At 38.8% G+C, this 18,674-nt stretch overlaps 1 protein-coding gene across 1 annotated transcript in view; it reads right to left on the reverse strand.

Annotated features, from left to right (window-relative positions):
• The window catches only part of IMPG2 (interphotoreceptor matrix proteoglycan 2), a gene marked incomplete at both ends in the record, with an annotated part of 109,297 nt that overhangs the window by 62,141 nt on the left and 28,482 nt on the right, over positions 1 to 18,674 (reverse strand). Inside the window, 2 exons of the mRNA XM_081302452.1 lie at positions 17,875 to 17,898; positions 18,011 to 18,042. Of these exons, the coding sequence (XP_081158578.1) occupies positions 17,875 to 17,898; positions 18,011 to 18,042 (56 nt within the window). The remainder of the gene's footprint in view (positions 1 to 17,874; positions 17,899 to 18,010; positions 18,043 to 18,674) is intronic.

The raw sequence follows: 18,674 nt of genomic DNA on the forward strand, positions 1-18,674 counted from the left end.
GGTGGACCAATGGTATAGAATAGAGGACATAGAGACTAATCCACAAAGTTACAACTATCTTATATTTGATAAAGGGGCTAAAAGCATGCAATGGAGGAAGGATAGCATCTTCAACAAATGGTGTTGGGAAAACTGGAAATCCATATGCAACAAAATTAAACTGAATTCCTTTCTCTCGCCATGCACAAAAGTTAACTCAAAATGGATCAAGGAGGTTGATATTAAATCAGAGACTCTGCATCTGATAGAAGAAAAAGTTGGCTCCGATCTACATATTGTGGGGTTGGGCTCCAAATTCCTTAATAGGACACCCATAGCACAAGAGTTAATAACAAGAATCAATAAATGGGACTTACTTAAACTAAAAAGTTTTTTCTCAGCAAGAGAAACAATAAGAGAGGTAAATAGGGAGCCTACATCATGGGAACAAATTTTTACTCCTCACACTTCAGATAGAGCCCTAATATCCAGAGTATATAAAGAACTCAAAAAATTAGACAATAAGATAACAAATAACCCAATCAACAAATGGGCCAAGGACCTGAACAGACACTTCTCAGAGGAGGACATACAATCAATCAACAAGTACATGAAAAAATGCTCACCATCTCTAGCAATCAGAGAAATGCAAATCAAAACCACCCTAAGATACCATCTCACTCCAGTAATATTGGCAGCCATTATGAAGTCAAACAACAACAAGTGCTGGCGAGGATGTGGAGAAAAGGGTACACTTGTACATTGTTGGTGGGACTGCAAATTGGTGCAGCCAATTTGGAAAGCAGTTTGGAGGTTCCTGGGAAAGATGGGAATGGAACCACCATTTGACCCTGCTATTACCCTTCTCGACTATTCCCTGAAGACCTTAAAAGAGCATGCTACAGGGATACTGCCACATCGATGTTCATAGCAGCACAATTCACAATAGCTAGACTGTGGAACCAACCCAGATGCCCTTCAATAGATGAATGGATAAAAAAAAATGTGGCATCTTTACACAATGGAGTACTATGCAGCAATAAAAAATCACAAAATCATAGAATTTGCAGGGAAATGGATGGCACTAGAGCAGATTATGCTTAGTGAAGCTAGCCAATCCCTAAAAAACAAATACCAAATGTCTTCTTTGATATAATGAGAGCAACTATGAACAGAGCAGGGAGGAAGAGTTGGAAGAAAAGCTTAACATTAAACAGAGACATGAGATGGGAGGGAAAGGGAGAGAAAAGGGAAATTGCATGGAAATGAAGGGAGACCCTCATTGCTATACAAAATTACATATAAGAGGTTGTGAGGGGAATGGGAAAATAAACAAGGAGAGAAATGAATTACAGTAGTCGGGGTAGAGAGAGAAGATGGGAGGGGAGGGGAGGGGGGATAGTAGGGGATAGGAAAGGTAGCAGAATACAACAATTACTAATAGGGCATTATGTAAAATTGTGGATGTGTAACCGACGTGATTCTGCAATCTGCATTTGGGGTTAAATTGGGGATTCATAACCCACTTCAATCTAATGTATGAAATATGATATGTCAAGAGCTTTGTAATGTTGTGAACAACCAATAAAAAAAAAGAAAAAAAAATAACGTTTATTGATTTCCGTATATTGAATCATCCTTGCATCCCAGGGATGAATCCTACTTGATCATGGTGCACGATCTTTTTGATATGATTTTGTATACGATTTGCCAGAATTTTATTGAGGATTTTTGCATCTGATTTCATTAGGGATATTGGTCTGTAGTTTTCTTTCTTTGAGGTGTCCTTATCTGGTTTGGGAATCAGGGTGATATTGGCCTCATAGAATGAATTTGGAAGTTCTCGGAGGAGGGTCTTTTAAAAAATAGATAACAGGAGAGATTTTAGCATGTTTAAATGCCAATAGGAAGGAGTTTTTCAAGGGAGAAGTTGAGAACTACAGAGGAAAGAGAGATACAATAACAGGTAGAGGTTTCTAAGAGAGAAGAGGGGATGTAAGGCTTTAAATACAGATTTTAAAAAAATATATTTTTAAGAGACTTGGCAAATGATAGTGGTAGAAACTTAAAATAGAATATAGTGAAATATTTACCAAAAGACATAAATCAGCAGGTGGGTTAGTGTTCACACAGAAGAAGCTATTAAAATTACAGAGAAAATTTATGGTGAAAATTTATCTCATTGAAGAACAGAGTAGAACAGTGGTCACTAGATATTGAGAAGGGCAAGGGAGTGGGCATGGAAAGTAGTTAAATAAGGAACACCAAAATACAGTTAGGAGAAATTAGTTCTGATTTTCTGTAGCATAGTAGAGTAGCTATTTGTTATAATCTGTAGGGTAGCTATGTTACAATTCGTTACAAGATAACAGAATAATACAAAAGTTCCTGACACATGGAAATGATTAATGTTTGAGGAAAGGTAAATGCTTGTTACCCTGATTTGATTATTATACATCATGTACATGTACTGAATTCTCATACTGTATCCTATAAATATGTGCAGATATTGTGTCCCAATTTAATAAAGAGGTATGGATTAGCAAAACAGGAAAAATACTCAAGACATTTAATGGACCACAAGATGACCACAAACACAGCAGCATTTGTCTTTGATCTAGAAGCAAAGTATCTTTGAAGGCAACAATAAAATTGTAGCATGTAGGAAAAAAAAGAATCACTGTGGAAAGCAGAACAATGATGTTCAGCTCCTAATCCCCAGAACCTGTGAATATATTAGGGTGTTCAGCAAAGAGGAATTAAGGTCATGTTAAAAGTAAGGTTGTTAATCAGCTGACCTTAAAATAGACAGAGTATCCTGCATTATCCAGTGAGCCCAATGTAATCCCAAAGACCTTTAAATGTGGAGGATGGAGTCAGAAGAAAGTCAGAATGATACAATGTGAGAGAGAGTTAACCAGCCATTGTTGGCTTTGAAGATGGAAGAGTCCATGAGCCAAGAAATTAGGGTATTAACTAAAAGCTCAGAAAGAAGAAAATAAAGTCTCTCCAGTCTCCAGAAAGGAATGCAGCCCTACCAGCACCTTGAAACCCATGTCAAACTTCTGAACTACATAACTATAAAATAATAAATTTGTGCTGTTTAACAAAGCTAAGTTTTATATAAATTTGTTATAACAACAGTAGAAAACTAACAAGAATCTCTTAAGGCAAAGAATACAAGTGTAATCTCAAAGAAATTAAAAAATTAGTCTGAATATAGAAAATCAGCAGGCAAAGTAAGGGTTGCAATGGATAACTATAATAAGTTGGAGAAACATGGGCTTTGTGCATTCTTAGGCCACTCCCATATAACTCCTAGGATGACCTAAAACCTGGGTTACTTTCTCTCAGCAACTTCCACAGTTACCAGTCTCTATCCTATCCCCAAAGTAATCTGCATTAGTTTCATGGGAAGGAAACAAACTTGCAAATTCTCAAAATCCATGTATATTCTAGTTCATATGTATTATTATTTTATATATACCTTATTTTCTAAGAGCTCATGAATAATATCCTTTCCAAGACCAACTTTCACAAGCCAACTTTAGGACTTGTTTAAGGTTATATGTATTTTGGTATTTATGCATTTCTTCATTATGTGGCATGTGTACACTGTGCTATCATTTTTTACCCTTTTTAAGGTAGGCAAACTGTAGGGCAGGCCTCAAATTGCTGTATTTAGGCTTCCTTGTTAAGGTTTTCTGGTAGGCTATGTTTTTAGTATGTAGCCAAGGTCATGAACACACTGATTCAGTGTATGTACTCAAGGTCATAAATATTTACTTGTGAGCATGTGCCCACTTATGTAATCTGTCGGCAATGAGACTTCTTTGTTTGGCCTGCATATTAAAAAAGCTAAATGAAAGTGGGGCAAAATGAGGCTGGAGGCTGGGGAGAGAGGGTGAAGTGGCACCCCCTTTTTCCACAGAAAAGTCTTAACAGGGCTTCTCCAGAAATCTTCACCATGGCTGATTTTGGGACTGTCAGCAAAAGAGTCTCTGCAAAAGAGTTCAATGTAGATAAACTTCCTATTTTCGTGTTGCCCTGTTTTACTTGGCCACTGGCTGGGAAGATACCAGCACTCCAGGTGCTGGACACCCCCTTACTAGTTTTTCATAAACAAATCTAGTATAGTACTTTGTAGAAATGTGCAAACAAGGCCTCTGGCCTTAAGCTGAGCTTCACAGAGATGTTTACATTTTTAAGGTAAGAGTAGTTACCAATCGGGCTCCATGGTAACAGCTGACAGTGGGAGGAAAGAAAATGGAGAAGAAGCTCTCCCCTTCTAAGGTACTGTCCTTTAAGGGTTAACTTGCCCAAAGCAGTGAAAGAGAAAGTTGCTTTTACGTGAACTTCTGCAGACTGTGAACTTCTGAGCCCCTCCCCTTACATGCTGGGTATAAAACTCTGAAACTACCTGAATTCGGGTGTGGAAGGCTATCCTCGCACATAATTGGAGTTACCTCCACTGGCAGGGTGAGAGGTGCTTAGACACAGCTGTGTCAGAGCCTTCCCCTCCCTTTTCCAGGTCTGAGGGCTTGTCCCTGCAGAGGCATGTCTGGCCACTGCCAGTGTAAAGGTAAAATTTCTAAGCTGATTCTAAGCTGCAAAAGTCTGAGTTAAAGTGTAAAAGACTAGGGCATTGTAAAGCTTCTAGATTACAAGGCCTGGGCTAAAAGGTAAAAGTCTATTGTTACAATTCCTCTGCTATCCCCGGAACCTGTAATCTCTGTAAAGTTGTTAGGACAATGCAGGAACTGCCCAGTAAATATCTCCATTGATTCCCTGGTTGTTTAATAGCTAAGGGCTCCAGGTAGCATGGCACGTAAGCATATAGGCCCCAGAACCAATCAGTTTAAATGTGTACCCCGTTTAGAAGTGACCAATCACCCCTGCCCAAACTGTTCCCGCCAATGAATGGACTAATCATGTCTCAGAATTGTGGTTCAATTTTCCCGCGCCTCATGATGATTTGTTCTGATGTATGCAAAGCCCACCGCCCTCTCCAAAAAGTGTACTTAAGCTCTGCTTGACCTCTGCTCTGGGCTCTGGGCTGCTCTCCCTTCTTGAGTGAGCACAGAGTCCCAGCGCGCTGGAACAGATCCCTAATAAATCCCCTTTTGCCAATTGCATGGAGCCAGTCTCTTGTATGGTCTCTTTCTCCAACGCTCCGCCAGACCCTAACACCAGGAAGACCCAATCGTTGCCCTTGACCTTGGGATGCTGCCCCCTTTAACCTTCATTGGATGGGATTTTCCCTTGAATTTTTTGTTCCCCAATAAAAGTCCACTCCCTGGCGTGTTCTGTGTTCTCTCTCTCTCTCTCTCTCTCTCTCTCTCTCTCTCTCTCTCATCTCTTCTGTAAACCTCGTGCATTAGGTGGCTGGAGGCAGGAGCTAGGAGAAGCCATCCCGGAGCTGGTATTAAAGGCAATTAGAGTCTTGTCTCTTTCATTTAAAACTCCCTAATGTTTACTCATGAATCGAACCTTCTAAATGAAGCCAGCACTGCTCGCGTTGCAGATGGGGGTTCTGGGGATTGATTGATTACAGCAAAAGCTGTGCCCTCTGAACCTGGCTGCAGCCAAATAAAACTGTTTCCTGCTATCTTCAGTGTCTTCCCTTGTCTGTCCCTACAACAAGGGGAGAGGGTGGGGGTCGCTGCCACCTCTGAATAAACAATATCTGCTATCACAACTGCATCTTGCATCTTCTTCCACCTGCTGGGATCCTGAATCAGTTTCTTGATCAGCTTCCCCTTGACACAGAACTCTACTCTGAGATATACAACCAGCCTCAAATCCAGATTTCTTAGGCAATTCAGGAAAAATCATGTAGCTAGTTAAAAGAAAAGAAAAGATCTCCTGATTCCCAGTGGTATTCTTGGTAAACTTTCCCAGTCAGTATATTACCTTCTATTAAAAAAAAATACTCATTTTTAAATAAATCCTTGATTAATTAGTATTTTGTACTGGTAAACAAATTCTAATAATTCAGAAAACTAAATCTAGATCTATTTTTCAATATAAACAAATTTTGAAAACAAAAATTTCTGAATGGCAAAAGGAAAAAGTATTAATATCTTGTCTAGGCATCAAACAAACATCATCTATGTATGTTTAGTAAAGACTCAAAATCTGTACCTAATGGGTTTAGTAAAGACTCAAAATCTGTACCTAACGGTTTCCTAAAAGAAATGAAATTACTTTTCTAAGCAATGCCATACAATGTCAACGCTCTTCCATCATCATCTGCTTCTACAAGTTTGTCCACAGTTTGTCCAGAGGCAAAAGGTACAGAGTCAAAATAGACTTGGAGCTTGTCTATGTATCTGAAAGTCTTCATGATTTCAACTTTTTTTCAGAGAAAAAATATTTTTAAAAATAGAATTGTTGCTGAATATTGATTGGGGTGCTTTCTAATAAACTCCAACTCAAAATGTTTATACTACCAAACTAGTTAACTTTCCTTTTCCTGGCATTTCTAAATATCCCACAGCCTACTAATTAATTTGATTGTTCCATTTTTCTGTCACTAAACAGAAGGAATTTTGAATAAATTTCCTATTCAGAGAATTTCACTCTAAAATTCATGGGATAATTGTAAAGATTAAATGTACAAAAAAGTTTGTTAAAATATAAAGCACTGTATGTATATATACATACTGACATTTAAGATTTGAAGGTAGGTTTAGGGACATATAATTTCATTAAAGTTCAGGAAATGTCACTGCCATCCCTCTACTGTTTGTACTGAGAATACTACCAGTTCACTCCACAAGAGTAACCCTGCACTAGCCAATACTTACTGACAGAAGCACAGCACAAGGAGCAGTACATCTGGCCCCCACACTCATGAATGTGCTCCTGAGGAACACAAAAAGACAAAGGAGGCATTCCTGACCTTCTAGGAGGAATTATTTTCTCCTTGATCATTTGATGATTCCCCAAAGCCTCAGGAGCAAATTTATTTTTATATCTATAAAATGAAACAGTCGAGGCTTGCAACAAGTTCTTGGTAAGATCCAGAACCTCTATGAGATCAGCACTGTCTATTTCACATTCTGCCTTCTGCATGGACTCAGACAGACCATATGATGGATATTCAATATGATGACAGATTGGTTAATTAAGAAGTATTATTATAGAGAAGTTTTTTCTAAATATGACACAATTACTTTCTACATCATTTGAAGTTAGTTTCTTTTAACTTCAGTAGACAAGATTTATAAATTGTAGCAAAGATCTGCATGAAAATTTGTTACATCATTTTTAATCACGAAAACTACTAAAGTAGAAATTTATTTTCATTATTCATGTTCCCCTTTCTCATTCACACACATATGCATGCAACAAAGGAAAATAAATTTTTATTCCTAAATGATCTAGAAAATTCAGATAACGTGACTAGAGATAGAATATAAGGGCTAAACCCTGGCTCTATCATTTAGTAGTTTTACAACATTCTATAAGTCCATTAAATTCTCTGTGCCTTAATATTCTTTCTTTTTTTAAAAAAAAAGGATAATAGGGCTGAGGTTGTGGCTCAATGGTAGGGTGCTTGCCTAGCACATGTGAAGCACTGGGTTCAATCCTCAGCACCACATTAAAAAAATAAGTTATGTCCATCTACAACAACAACAAAGGATAATAACAATGCCTACTTCATTATACTGTTTAGAGGATTAAATGAATGAATACAAGTAATAACGTACCTGCAACAGTGGCTGGCCTACAATTTCTATAGTAGTGTTGGCTATTTTTATTTTTTAATTAAGTTGAAAAGCCTCTAGTTATATAATTATTAAAATTACATTTAAACCACTTGAAGGTAAAACCTCGTATCCATTCTTCTTCCCATCCTCACCTACCAGGGGATTTCTACCACTGAGTGAATATTAAAAAGATAGGGCACCATGATCAAGTGGGATTCATCCCAGGGATGCAGGGTTGGTTCAACATACAGAAATCAATAAACATAATTCATCATATTAATAGACTTAAAAACAAGAATCATATGATCATCTCAATATATGCAGAAAAAGCATTTGACAAAATATAGCACCCCTTCATGTTCAAAACACTAGAAAAACCAGGGATAGTAGGAACATATCTCAACATTGTAAAAGCTATATATGCTAAATCCAAGGCCGGCATCATTCTAAATGAAGACAAATTGAAAGCATTCCAACTAAAAACTGGAACAAAACAAGGATGTCCTCTTTTGCCACTTCTATTCAACATCATCCTTAAAACTCTAGCCAGAGCAATTAGACAAAAGAAAGAAAATAAATGGATACAAATAGGTAAAGAAGAACTCAAACTATCACTATTTGATGATGACATGATTCTATACTTCGAAGATAAAAAAAAAAAAATTCCACTAGATCCAACATGGCCACCGGCGAGGAAGCAGCGATTCCAATGTCTCCACATTAACGGGATCAGAAAGACCCATTGGAACAGCGGCAGTCTACCTACTGAGGAACTTCTACCAAAATTCCGTGAAGAGGGGACCTGCCGGGAATTGGTAGGTTTATTAGAAGTGTCAGTTTGTCTCAGACAAGTGGATCTTGGCCGGTCACGCGGGCGCGGAGGTCTAGTCCCGCAGCCACCAGCCGCTTCAGAAAGCGGCCGGAGGCCCCAAGCGGCGCGGTCTGCCCGAACCTGCAGATGGCACCCGCCATCTCCCTGTCCCGGAAGGCCCCGTTCTCGCTCAGCGAACGGCCACTCCACCCGCCCGGATCTTAGCCACGCGGCGGCGGCTCGGCGCAGCGAGAAGTGTCCCCGCCAGGCCCAGCAGACAGCCCATGCCCTCCGGGCTCTACTAACAGCCACGCCCACCCGGCGAACGGCTCCCCCCCCCCCAGACAGCGTGAAGGGAATCTAACCAACCCTTTACAAAATAGCGAACTGGGAACTAAAACCAGAGATTGTGTCAGACCAGAGACAAGCCAGTTCCACTCCTCCCTTCGGACACTCTGGCAAGGAGCCAGGGGCCCACCATAGCAGAGAGGGGAAGTCACCAAAGTTCGGCCAAAGAGATTCCTTCCCAGCGGAATCTACTTTAGCAGGTGTGTGACTCCCACCCACACCAGATACAAACAACTGGGAAACTTCAAAATCTCTCCGTGGGCATGACCATAAGGGCCAAAGGACTCTCGACCCCCAACTCCCCCTACTGCCAGTGATGAGGGCGTGACTGTAGGGGCAGAGGGAAGCAGAGAAGACTCCCCACCCCCAAATCCCCCAACCGCGAACTGAGAGGGTGTGACGGTAGGGGCGGAGGGAAACAGAGGACACTCCAGACCCCCAACTCCTCTTACCACCAGCAGTGTGGTTGTGACTGTAGGGGCTGAGGAAAGTAGAGGGGATCCTCGACCCCCAACTCCTATTACCACCAGCAGCGACACCAATGGTCTTAGCTGCCAGACTCCGAAGGTGTGCCCACCAAAGGGGTCCGGAAAAATTAAACAATTGACTCCCAGACTACAGCTCCACAGCACTGGGGCTTAGATGAATGACAGCGAGAGTGCTCAGTAGTTAGGGAAATAGGGCACTCGGTGGGGCTGAAAGTGTAACCAAATCCTTGGGGAACTGCCTCCGGTGAGCAGGACCTGGCTGGCTGGCAGGAGGAAGGGGAGGAGGGGCCGTAGAAGTGAAACGGCTCTGGAACAACAGGATTGAGAGACTCCCAGGAACCGCCTTACAGGGATTGCTGTTGACACATTGAGGGCAAAACTCAGCCCGGAGGGCACAGCTTTGCCTACAGGAAGAGAAGAAAATGGATCACTAAGACCTAATTTTATTTCCTATTTCATTTTAATTTTTTCTCTCCCTTTTCCCTCTCTCTCTCCCCTTCCAAGTTTTACTGCTCTTTCCATTCTCCTCTATGCTATATATCTCCCTCTCCTTCTTTCTTTTCAAGAGCACCTATCTTCCCCTTCCCCCCCAACTTTCATCCCCAAGCATTACGTCCTCCATTTCGCGTAACTGTCTAAATACAAATAGGTGTGCGCCCTCCCCCCGCGCCTGCAAGGTAGCCAGACCTGCAACCCACCAGCAGGTCAGGCCCAGCAACCTGGGAGTGGCAGAGCCGCCCCCACGCGCCTGCAAGGTAGGCGCACCTGCTACCAACCAGCAGAACAGGCCCAGCGGCCTGCCGATGTGGTAGACACAGTGCCCCAATTGGAGGAGGAGCAGAGCCCCTGCCCGCGCCTGCGCAGGAGACTTTGCAACTATACAAGAGTAATACAAATATATAGGGGAAAACTCAACAACACAACAGTCTCAGTAAGCAGAAAGAAACGCGAACACTATGAAGAGACAAGGAAAGAAAGGACCACAAGCAATGCAGGTCAACTCAACGTTAGAAGAGGTAATATCTGCAGCAGATGGAATGTCACATAAAGAATTCAGGAGATACATGCTTCAGATGATCTGGAGTCTCAAGGAAGATATTAGACAGCAAAATCAGACAATGAAAGATCTCTTCAACAATGAAATACATAAACAAATCCAGGAAGCAAAAGATCAACTATACAGGGAGATAGAAGCTATAAAAAACAAACAAACAGAAATCCTAGAAAGGCAGGAAGCAGTAAACTAACTTAAAAACTCAATTGAGAATACTACCAGCAGAGTAGAACACTTAGAAGATAGAACATCAGACAATGAAGACAAAGTATTTCAACTTGAAAAGAACATAGACAGCTCAGGAAGACAGGTAAGAAACCATGAGCAGAACATCCAAGAGATATGGGATAACATAAAGAGACCAAACTTAAGAGTCATTGGGATACAGGAAGGCATGGAGGTCCATACCAAAGGAATAAACAATCTATTCAATGAAATAATACGAGAAAACTTCCCAGACTTGAAGAATGAGACAGAGTCCCAAATCCTAGAAGCCTACAGGACGCCGAATGTGCATAATCATAAGAGATCCACACCTAGACACATTATAATGAAGATGCCCAACATACAGAATAAGGAGAGAATTTTAAAAGCTACAAGAGAAGAGAAACAGATTACATTTAGGGGTAAACCAATCACGATAACACCTGATCTCTCAACACAGACTTTGAAAGCTAGAAGATCCTGGAATAACATATTTCAAACACTGAAAGAAAATTGGTTCCAACCAAGAATTCTGTATCCAGCAAAATTAAGCTTCAAGATGGAAGATGAAATTAAAACCTTCCACGATAAACAAAAGTTAAAAGAATTTGCAGCTAGAAAACCATCTCTCTAAAAAATCCTCAGCAAAACATTACAGGAAGAGGAAATGGAAAATAACAATGAAAACCAACAGTGGGAGGTAGGACAGTAAAGGGGGGAAAATAATCAAAGAGGAAAACAAACCATATTCAGTAACATAAATAAACAAATATGGCTGGAAGGATAACCCATATCTCAACAATAACCCTAAATGTTAATGGCTTAAACTCACCAATTAAGAGACACAGGCTAGTAGAATGGATCACAAAACATGACCCAACAATATGCTGCCTACAGGAGACGCATTTGATAGGAAAAGACATACATAGACTGAAGGTGAAAGGTTGGGAAAAATCATATCACTCATATGGACTTCAGAAACAAGCAGGAGTGTCCATACTCATATCAAATAAAATAGATTTCAAGCCAAAGTTAATCAAAAGGGATAAAGAGGGACACTACATACTGCTCAAGGGAACCATACACCAACAAGACATAACAATCATAAATATATATGCCCCAAACAATGGTGCAGCTATGTTCATCAAGCAAACTCTTCTCAAGTTCAAGAGTCTAATAGACCACCATACAATAATCATGGGAGACTTCAACACAACTCTCTCACCACTGGACAGATCTTCCAAACAAAAGTTGAATAAGGAAACTATAGAACTCAATAACACAATTAACAACCTAGACTTATTTGACATATATAGAATATACCACCCAACATCAAGCAGTTACACTTTTTTCTCAGCAGCACATGGATCCTTCTCAAAAATAGATCATATATTATGTCACAGGGCAACTCTTAGACAATATAAAGGAGTAGAGATAATACCATGCATCTTATCTGACCATAATGGAATGAAACTGTAAATCAACGATAAAAGAAGGAAGGAAAAATCATGCATCACTTGGAGAATGAACAACAGGTTACTGAATGATCAATGGGTTATAGAAGACATCAAGGAGGAAATTAAAAAATTCTTAGAGATAAATGAAAACACAGACACAACATATCGGAATCTATGGGACACATTGAAAGCAGTTCTAAGAGGAAAATTCATTGCATGGAGTTCATTCCTTAAAAAAAGAAAAAACCAACAAATAAATGATCTCATACTTCACCTCAAAATCCTAGAAAAAGAAGAGCAAAATAACAGCAAAAGAAGTAGAAGGCAAGAAATAATTAAAATCAGGGCTGAAATTAATGAAATCGAAACAAAAGAAACAATTGAAAAAATTGATAAAACTAAAAGTTGGTTCTTTGAAAAAATAAATAAGATTGACAGACCCTTAGCCATGCTAACAAAGAGAAGAAGAGAGAGAACTCAAATTACTAGCATACAGGATGAAAAAGGCAATATCACAACAGACACTTCAGAAATACAGAAGATAATCAGAAATTATTTTGAATCCTTATACTCCAATAAAATAGAAGATAGTGAAGGCATCAATAAATTTCTTAAGTCATATGATCTGCCCAGATTGAGACAGGAGGATATAGACAACCTAAACAGACCAATATCAATTGAGGAAATAGAGGAAACCATCAAAAGATTACCAACTAAGATAAGCCCAGGACCAGATGGGTACACAGCAGAGTTTTACAAAACCTTTAAAGAGGAACTAAAACCAATACTTTTCAAGCTATTTCAGGAAATAGAAAAAGAGGGAGAACTTCCAAATTCATTCTACGAGGCCAACATCACACTGATTCCTAAACCAGACAAAGATACTTCAAAGAAAGAAAACTACAGACCTATATCTCTAATGAACCTAGACGCAAAAATCCTCAATAAAATTCTGGCGAATCGGATACAAAATCATATCAAAAAAATTGTACACCATGATCAAGTAGGATTCATCCCTGGGATGCAAGGATGGTTCAATATACGGAAATCAATAAATGTTATCCACCACATCAATAGACTTAAAAATAAGAACCATATGATCATCTCGATAAATGCAGAAAAAGCATTCGACAAAGTACAGCATCGCTTTTTGTTCAAAACTCTCGAAAAAATAGGGATAACAGGAACATACCTCAACATTGTAAAAGCAATCTACGCTAAGCCCCAGGCTAGCATCATTCTGAATGGACAAAAGTTGAAGGCATTCCCTCTAAAATCTGGAACAAGACAGGGATGCCCTCTCTCACCACTTCTGTTCAACATAGTTCTCGAAACACTGGCCAGAGCAATTAGACAGACGAAAGAAATTAAAGGCATAAAAATAGGAAAAGAACTTAAATTATCACTATTTGCAGATGACATGATTCTATACCTAGCAGACCCAAAAGGGTCTACAAAGAAACTATTAGAGCTAATAAATGAATTCAGCAAAGTGGCAGGATATAAAATCAACACGCATAAATCAAAGGCATTCCTGTATATCAGCGACAAACCCTCTGAAATGGAAATGAGGACAACCACTCCATTCACAATATCCTCAAAAACCATAAAATACTTGGCAATCAACCTAACAAAAGAGGTAAAAGACTTATACAATGAAAACTACAGAATCCTAAAGAGAGAAATTGAAGAAGATCTTAGAAGATGGAAAAATATACCCTGTTCATGGATAGGCAGAACTAACATCATCAAAATGGCGATATTACCAAAAGTTCTCTATAGGTTTAATGCAATGCCAATCAAAATCCCAATGGCATTTCTTGTAGAAATAGAGAAAGCAATCATGAAATTCATATGGAAAAATAAAAGACCCAGAATTGCAAAAACAATGCTAAGCAGGAAGTGTGAATCAGGTGGTATAGCGATACCAGACTTCAAACTATACTACAGAGCAATAGTAACAAAAACAGCATGGTATTGGTACCAAAACAGGTGGGTGGACCAATGGTACAGAATAGAGGACACAGAAACCAACCCACAAAACTACAACTTTCTTATATTTGATAAAGGGGCTAAAAGCATGCAATGGAGGAAGGATAGCATCTTCAACAAATGGTGCTGGGAAAACTGGAAATCCATATGCAACAAAATGAAACTGAATCCCTTTCTCTCGCCATGCACAAAAGTTAACTCAAAATGGATCAAGGAGCTTGATATCAAACCAGAGACAAGGCATCGGATAGAAGAAAAAGTTGGCTACGACCTACACACTGTGGGGTCGGGCTCCAAATTCCTCAATAGGACACCCATAGCACAAGAATTAATATCTAGAATCAACAAATGGGACTTGCTCAAACTAAAAAGTTTTTTCTCAGCAAAAGAAACAATAAGAGAGGTAAATAGGGAGCCTACATCATGGGAACAAATCTTTACTCCTCACACTTCAGATAGAGCCCTAATATCCAGAGTATATAAAGAACTCAAAAAATTAGACAATAAGATAACAAATAACCCAATCAACAAATGGGCCAAGGACCTAAACAGACACTTCTCAGAGGAGGATATACAATCAATCAACAAGTACATGAAAAAATGCTCACCATCGCTAGCAGTCAGAGAAATGCAAATCAAAACCACCCTAAGATATCATCTCACTCCAGTAAGATTGGCAGCCATTATGAAGTCAAACAACAACAAGTGCTGGCGAGGATGTGGGGAAAAGGGTACACTTGTACATTGTTGGTGGGACTGCAAATTGGTCCAACCAATTTGGAAAGCAGTATGGAGATTTCTTGGAAAGCTGGGACTGGAACCACCATTTGATCCAGCTATTCCCCTTCTGGGTCTATTCCCTAAAGACCTAAAAACAGCATGCTACAGGGACACTGCTACATCGATGTTCATAGCAGTACAATTCACAATAGCAAGACTGTGGAAGCAACCTAGATGCCCTTCAATAGACGAATGGATAAAAAAAATGTGGCATTTATACACAATGGAGTATTACTCTGCATTAAGAAATGACAAAATTATAGAATTTGGAGGGAAATGGATGGCATTAGAGCAGATTATGCTAAGTGAAGCTAGCCAATCCCTAAAAAACAAATGCCAAATGTCTTCTTTGATATAAGGAGAGTAACTAAGAACAGAGTAGGGAAGAAGAGCATGAGAAGATGAATAACATTAAACAGGGATGAGAGGTGGGAGGGACAGGGAGAGAGAAGGGAAATTGCTTGGAAATGGAAGGAGACCCTTAGGGTTATACAAAATTACATACAAGAGGAAGTGAGGGGAAAGGGAAAAATAATACAAGGGGGAGAAATGAATTACAGTAGAGGGGGTAGAGAGAGAAGAGGGGAGGGGAGGGGAGGGGAGGGGGGATAGTAGAGGATAGGAAAGGCAGCTGAATACAACAGACATGAGTATGTCAATATGTAAATCAATGTAAGTGTAACTGATGTGACTCTGCAATCTGTATATGGGGTAAAAATGGGAGTTCATAACCCACTTGAATCAAAGTGTGAAATATGATATATCAAGAACTATGTAATGTTTTGAACAACCAATAAAAAAAAAATTCCACTAAAGACTTCTAGAACGGATAAATGAATTCAACAAAGTAGCAGGATATAAAATCAACACCCATAAATCAAATGCATTCCTATGTATTGGTGATGAATCCACTAAAAAAGAAATTAGGAAAACTACTCCATTCATAATAGCCTCAAAAAAATAAAATACCTGGGAATCAATCTAACAAAAGAGATGAAAGACCTCTACAATGAAAACTACAAAACACTAAAGAAAGAAATTGAAGAATCAGAAGATGGAAAGATCACCCATACTCCTGGATAGGCAGATTAATGTTGTCAAAATAGCCCTACCACCAAAAGTGTTATACAGATTTAATGCAATTCCTATTCAAACCCCAATGACATTCTTCAAAAACTAGAAAAAGTAATCATGAAATTCATCTGGAAATGTAAAAGACTCAGAATATCTAAAGCAATCCTTAGCAAGAAAAGTGAAGCAGAAGGCATCACAATACCAGACTTAAACTATATTACAGAGCTATAGTAACAAAAACAGCATGATATTGGCACCAAAATAGGCTTATAGACCAATGGTACAGAATAGAAGACACAGAGACAAATCCACATAAATACAGTTATCTCATACTAGACAGGGGTGCCAAAAACATTCACTGGAGAAAAGATAGCCTATTCAACAAATGGTGCTGGCAGAACTGGAAATCCATATGTATAAAAATGAAATTAAACCTCTATCTCTCACCTTACACAAAAATCAACTCAAAGTAGATCAAAGACTTAGGCACTAAAACAAAGAGAGACCCTGTGCCTAATAGAAGAAAAAACAGGCCCAAATCTTCACTACATTGGCCTAGGATCTGACTTCCTTAACAAGACTCCTAAAGAGTAAGAAGTAAAATCAAGAATCAATAAATGGGATGAATTCAAATTAAAATGGTTCTTCTTAGCAAAGGAAACAAGAATAATGTGAGGAGAGAGCCTACAGATTGGGAGAAATCTTTACCACATGCACCTCTGATAAAGTATTAATCTCTAGAATATATATAAAAAAACTTAACAGCAAAAAAATAATAATAATAATAACCCAATCAATAAATCAAATAAATGGGCTAAGGAACTGAACAAACACTTCACAGAAGAAGAAATACAACTGATCAACAAATACATGAAAAAGTGTTCAACATCTCTAGCAATTAGAAAAATGCAAATCAAAACTACTCTAAGATTTCATCTCATTCCTGTCAGAATAGCAATCATCAAGAATACAGGCAACAATAAATGTTGGCAAGGATGTGGTGAAAAAGATACACTCATACATTGCTAATGGGACTGCAAATTGGTGCAAACCACTATGGAAAGCCATATGGAGATTCCTCAGAAAACTTAGAATGGAACCACCATTTGACTCAGCCATCCCACTCCTTGGTTTATACCCAAAGGACTTAAAATCAGCATACTACAGTAATGTAGCCACATTGATGTTTATAGCAGCTCAATTCACAATAGCTACGAAGGGACCAACCTAGGTGTCCCTCAATAGATGAATGGGTAAAGAAAATGTGATATACATACTCACTGAAATACTACACAGCTTTAAAGAATAGTGAAATTATGGCATTTGGCATTAAATGATTGGAATTGGAGAATATCATGCTGAGTGAAATAAGCCAATCCCACAAAACCAAATGCTGAATGTTTTCTCTAATATGCAGATGCTAATTCACAATAAGGCAGGGGCACTAAGGAAGAATAGTATTACCTTAAATTAGGTAGAGGGAAGTAATGGAAGGGGAGGGGTAGGGATGTGGGGATAGGAAAGATAGTAGAATGAAACAGATATTATTACTATATGTAGATATGTGACTATATGACCAATATAATTCTGCAACATGTGTACTCAGAAAAATGAGAAATTACATCCCATCTATGTATGATATATTAAAGTGTATAAATACATTCTACTGTCATATATAACTAATTAAAACAAATAAAAAATTAGAAAAAAGAATTCAGCTGGAAAAAGAGTATTAGACAATGGACAATATTTCATTTTAATATTTATAGGCTGAAGACTTTTTCCCATTCAGAACAATTTCACTGTTAGCCTTAAACCTCAACAACAATCTCAATAGTTCAAACCATAAATCTATTTTCTAGAGACAGGAACAAGTCTGCCCCTTGATCAGGTCAGTCAATAGATTAATGGCTATGGTGGTGTTCTGGAAAGGGATGTAGACTCCAATGAAGAAGAACAATTTGAGACTTACCCACAGGCCTGGTCTTTGCAGGAACTGGTAAAACAGAAAAGGAACCATTAAATTTGAAGTGGGTCTTAAAGTAGGAATTACACATCTACATTGTCAAACATGAATTTGGGTATGGGGTGGCGGGGGAGACCCTCACCTGCTTATGGTTTCCTTTGTGTAAGATAATTTCTAAGGAAAACAAAGATATAAAAATGAGTGAGATAACAATAGTTATAAGGCAGAAAATAAAACTTATTCCATAATGAACTCTAATACCTAAACATGGTAGAATGTATGTTATGATGCTCCATGGTTAGGCAGACAATGAGAACAAGTACTGATAATGCCAAATTGGTCTGGTGACTGTGAGAATATCCCAATACTCAGTCTCTGTTTATGTGCCCAATAGTTTCTGTGCTCTCTCTTAATGGGCCTGGATTAAGTCTTTACCTGCTAATCATTCCAAAAATGTCTGTAAGTTATCAAGATGGGTAGAGTTTTCTTTTTCTTTCTTTCTTTCTTTCTTTCTTTCTTTCTTTCTTTCTTTCTTTCTTTCTTTCTTTCTTTCTTTCTTTCTTTCTTCTTTCCTTCCTTTCTTTCTTTCTTTCTTTCATTCTCTCTCTCTCTCTCTCTCTTCTCTCTCTCTTCTCTCTCTCTTTTCTCTCTCTTTCTCTCTCTTTTTTGGTATAGATTGAATTCAGGGACACTTGACCACTGAGCAACATCCCCAGCCCTATTTTGTATTTTATTTAGAGACAGGGTCTCACTGAATTGCCTAGCTCCTCACTATTGCTGAGGCTGGCTTTGAACTCACGATCCTC

The sequence above is a fragment of the Spermophilus citellus genome, assembly GCF_964194105.1.
Source record: "Spermophilus citellus genome assembly, chromosome: 7".
In the NCBI taxonomy this organism is placed as follows: domain Eukaryota; kingdom Metazoa; phylum Chordata; class Mammalia; order Rodentia; family Sciuridae; genus Spermophilus; species Spermophilus citellus.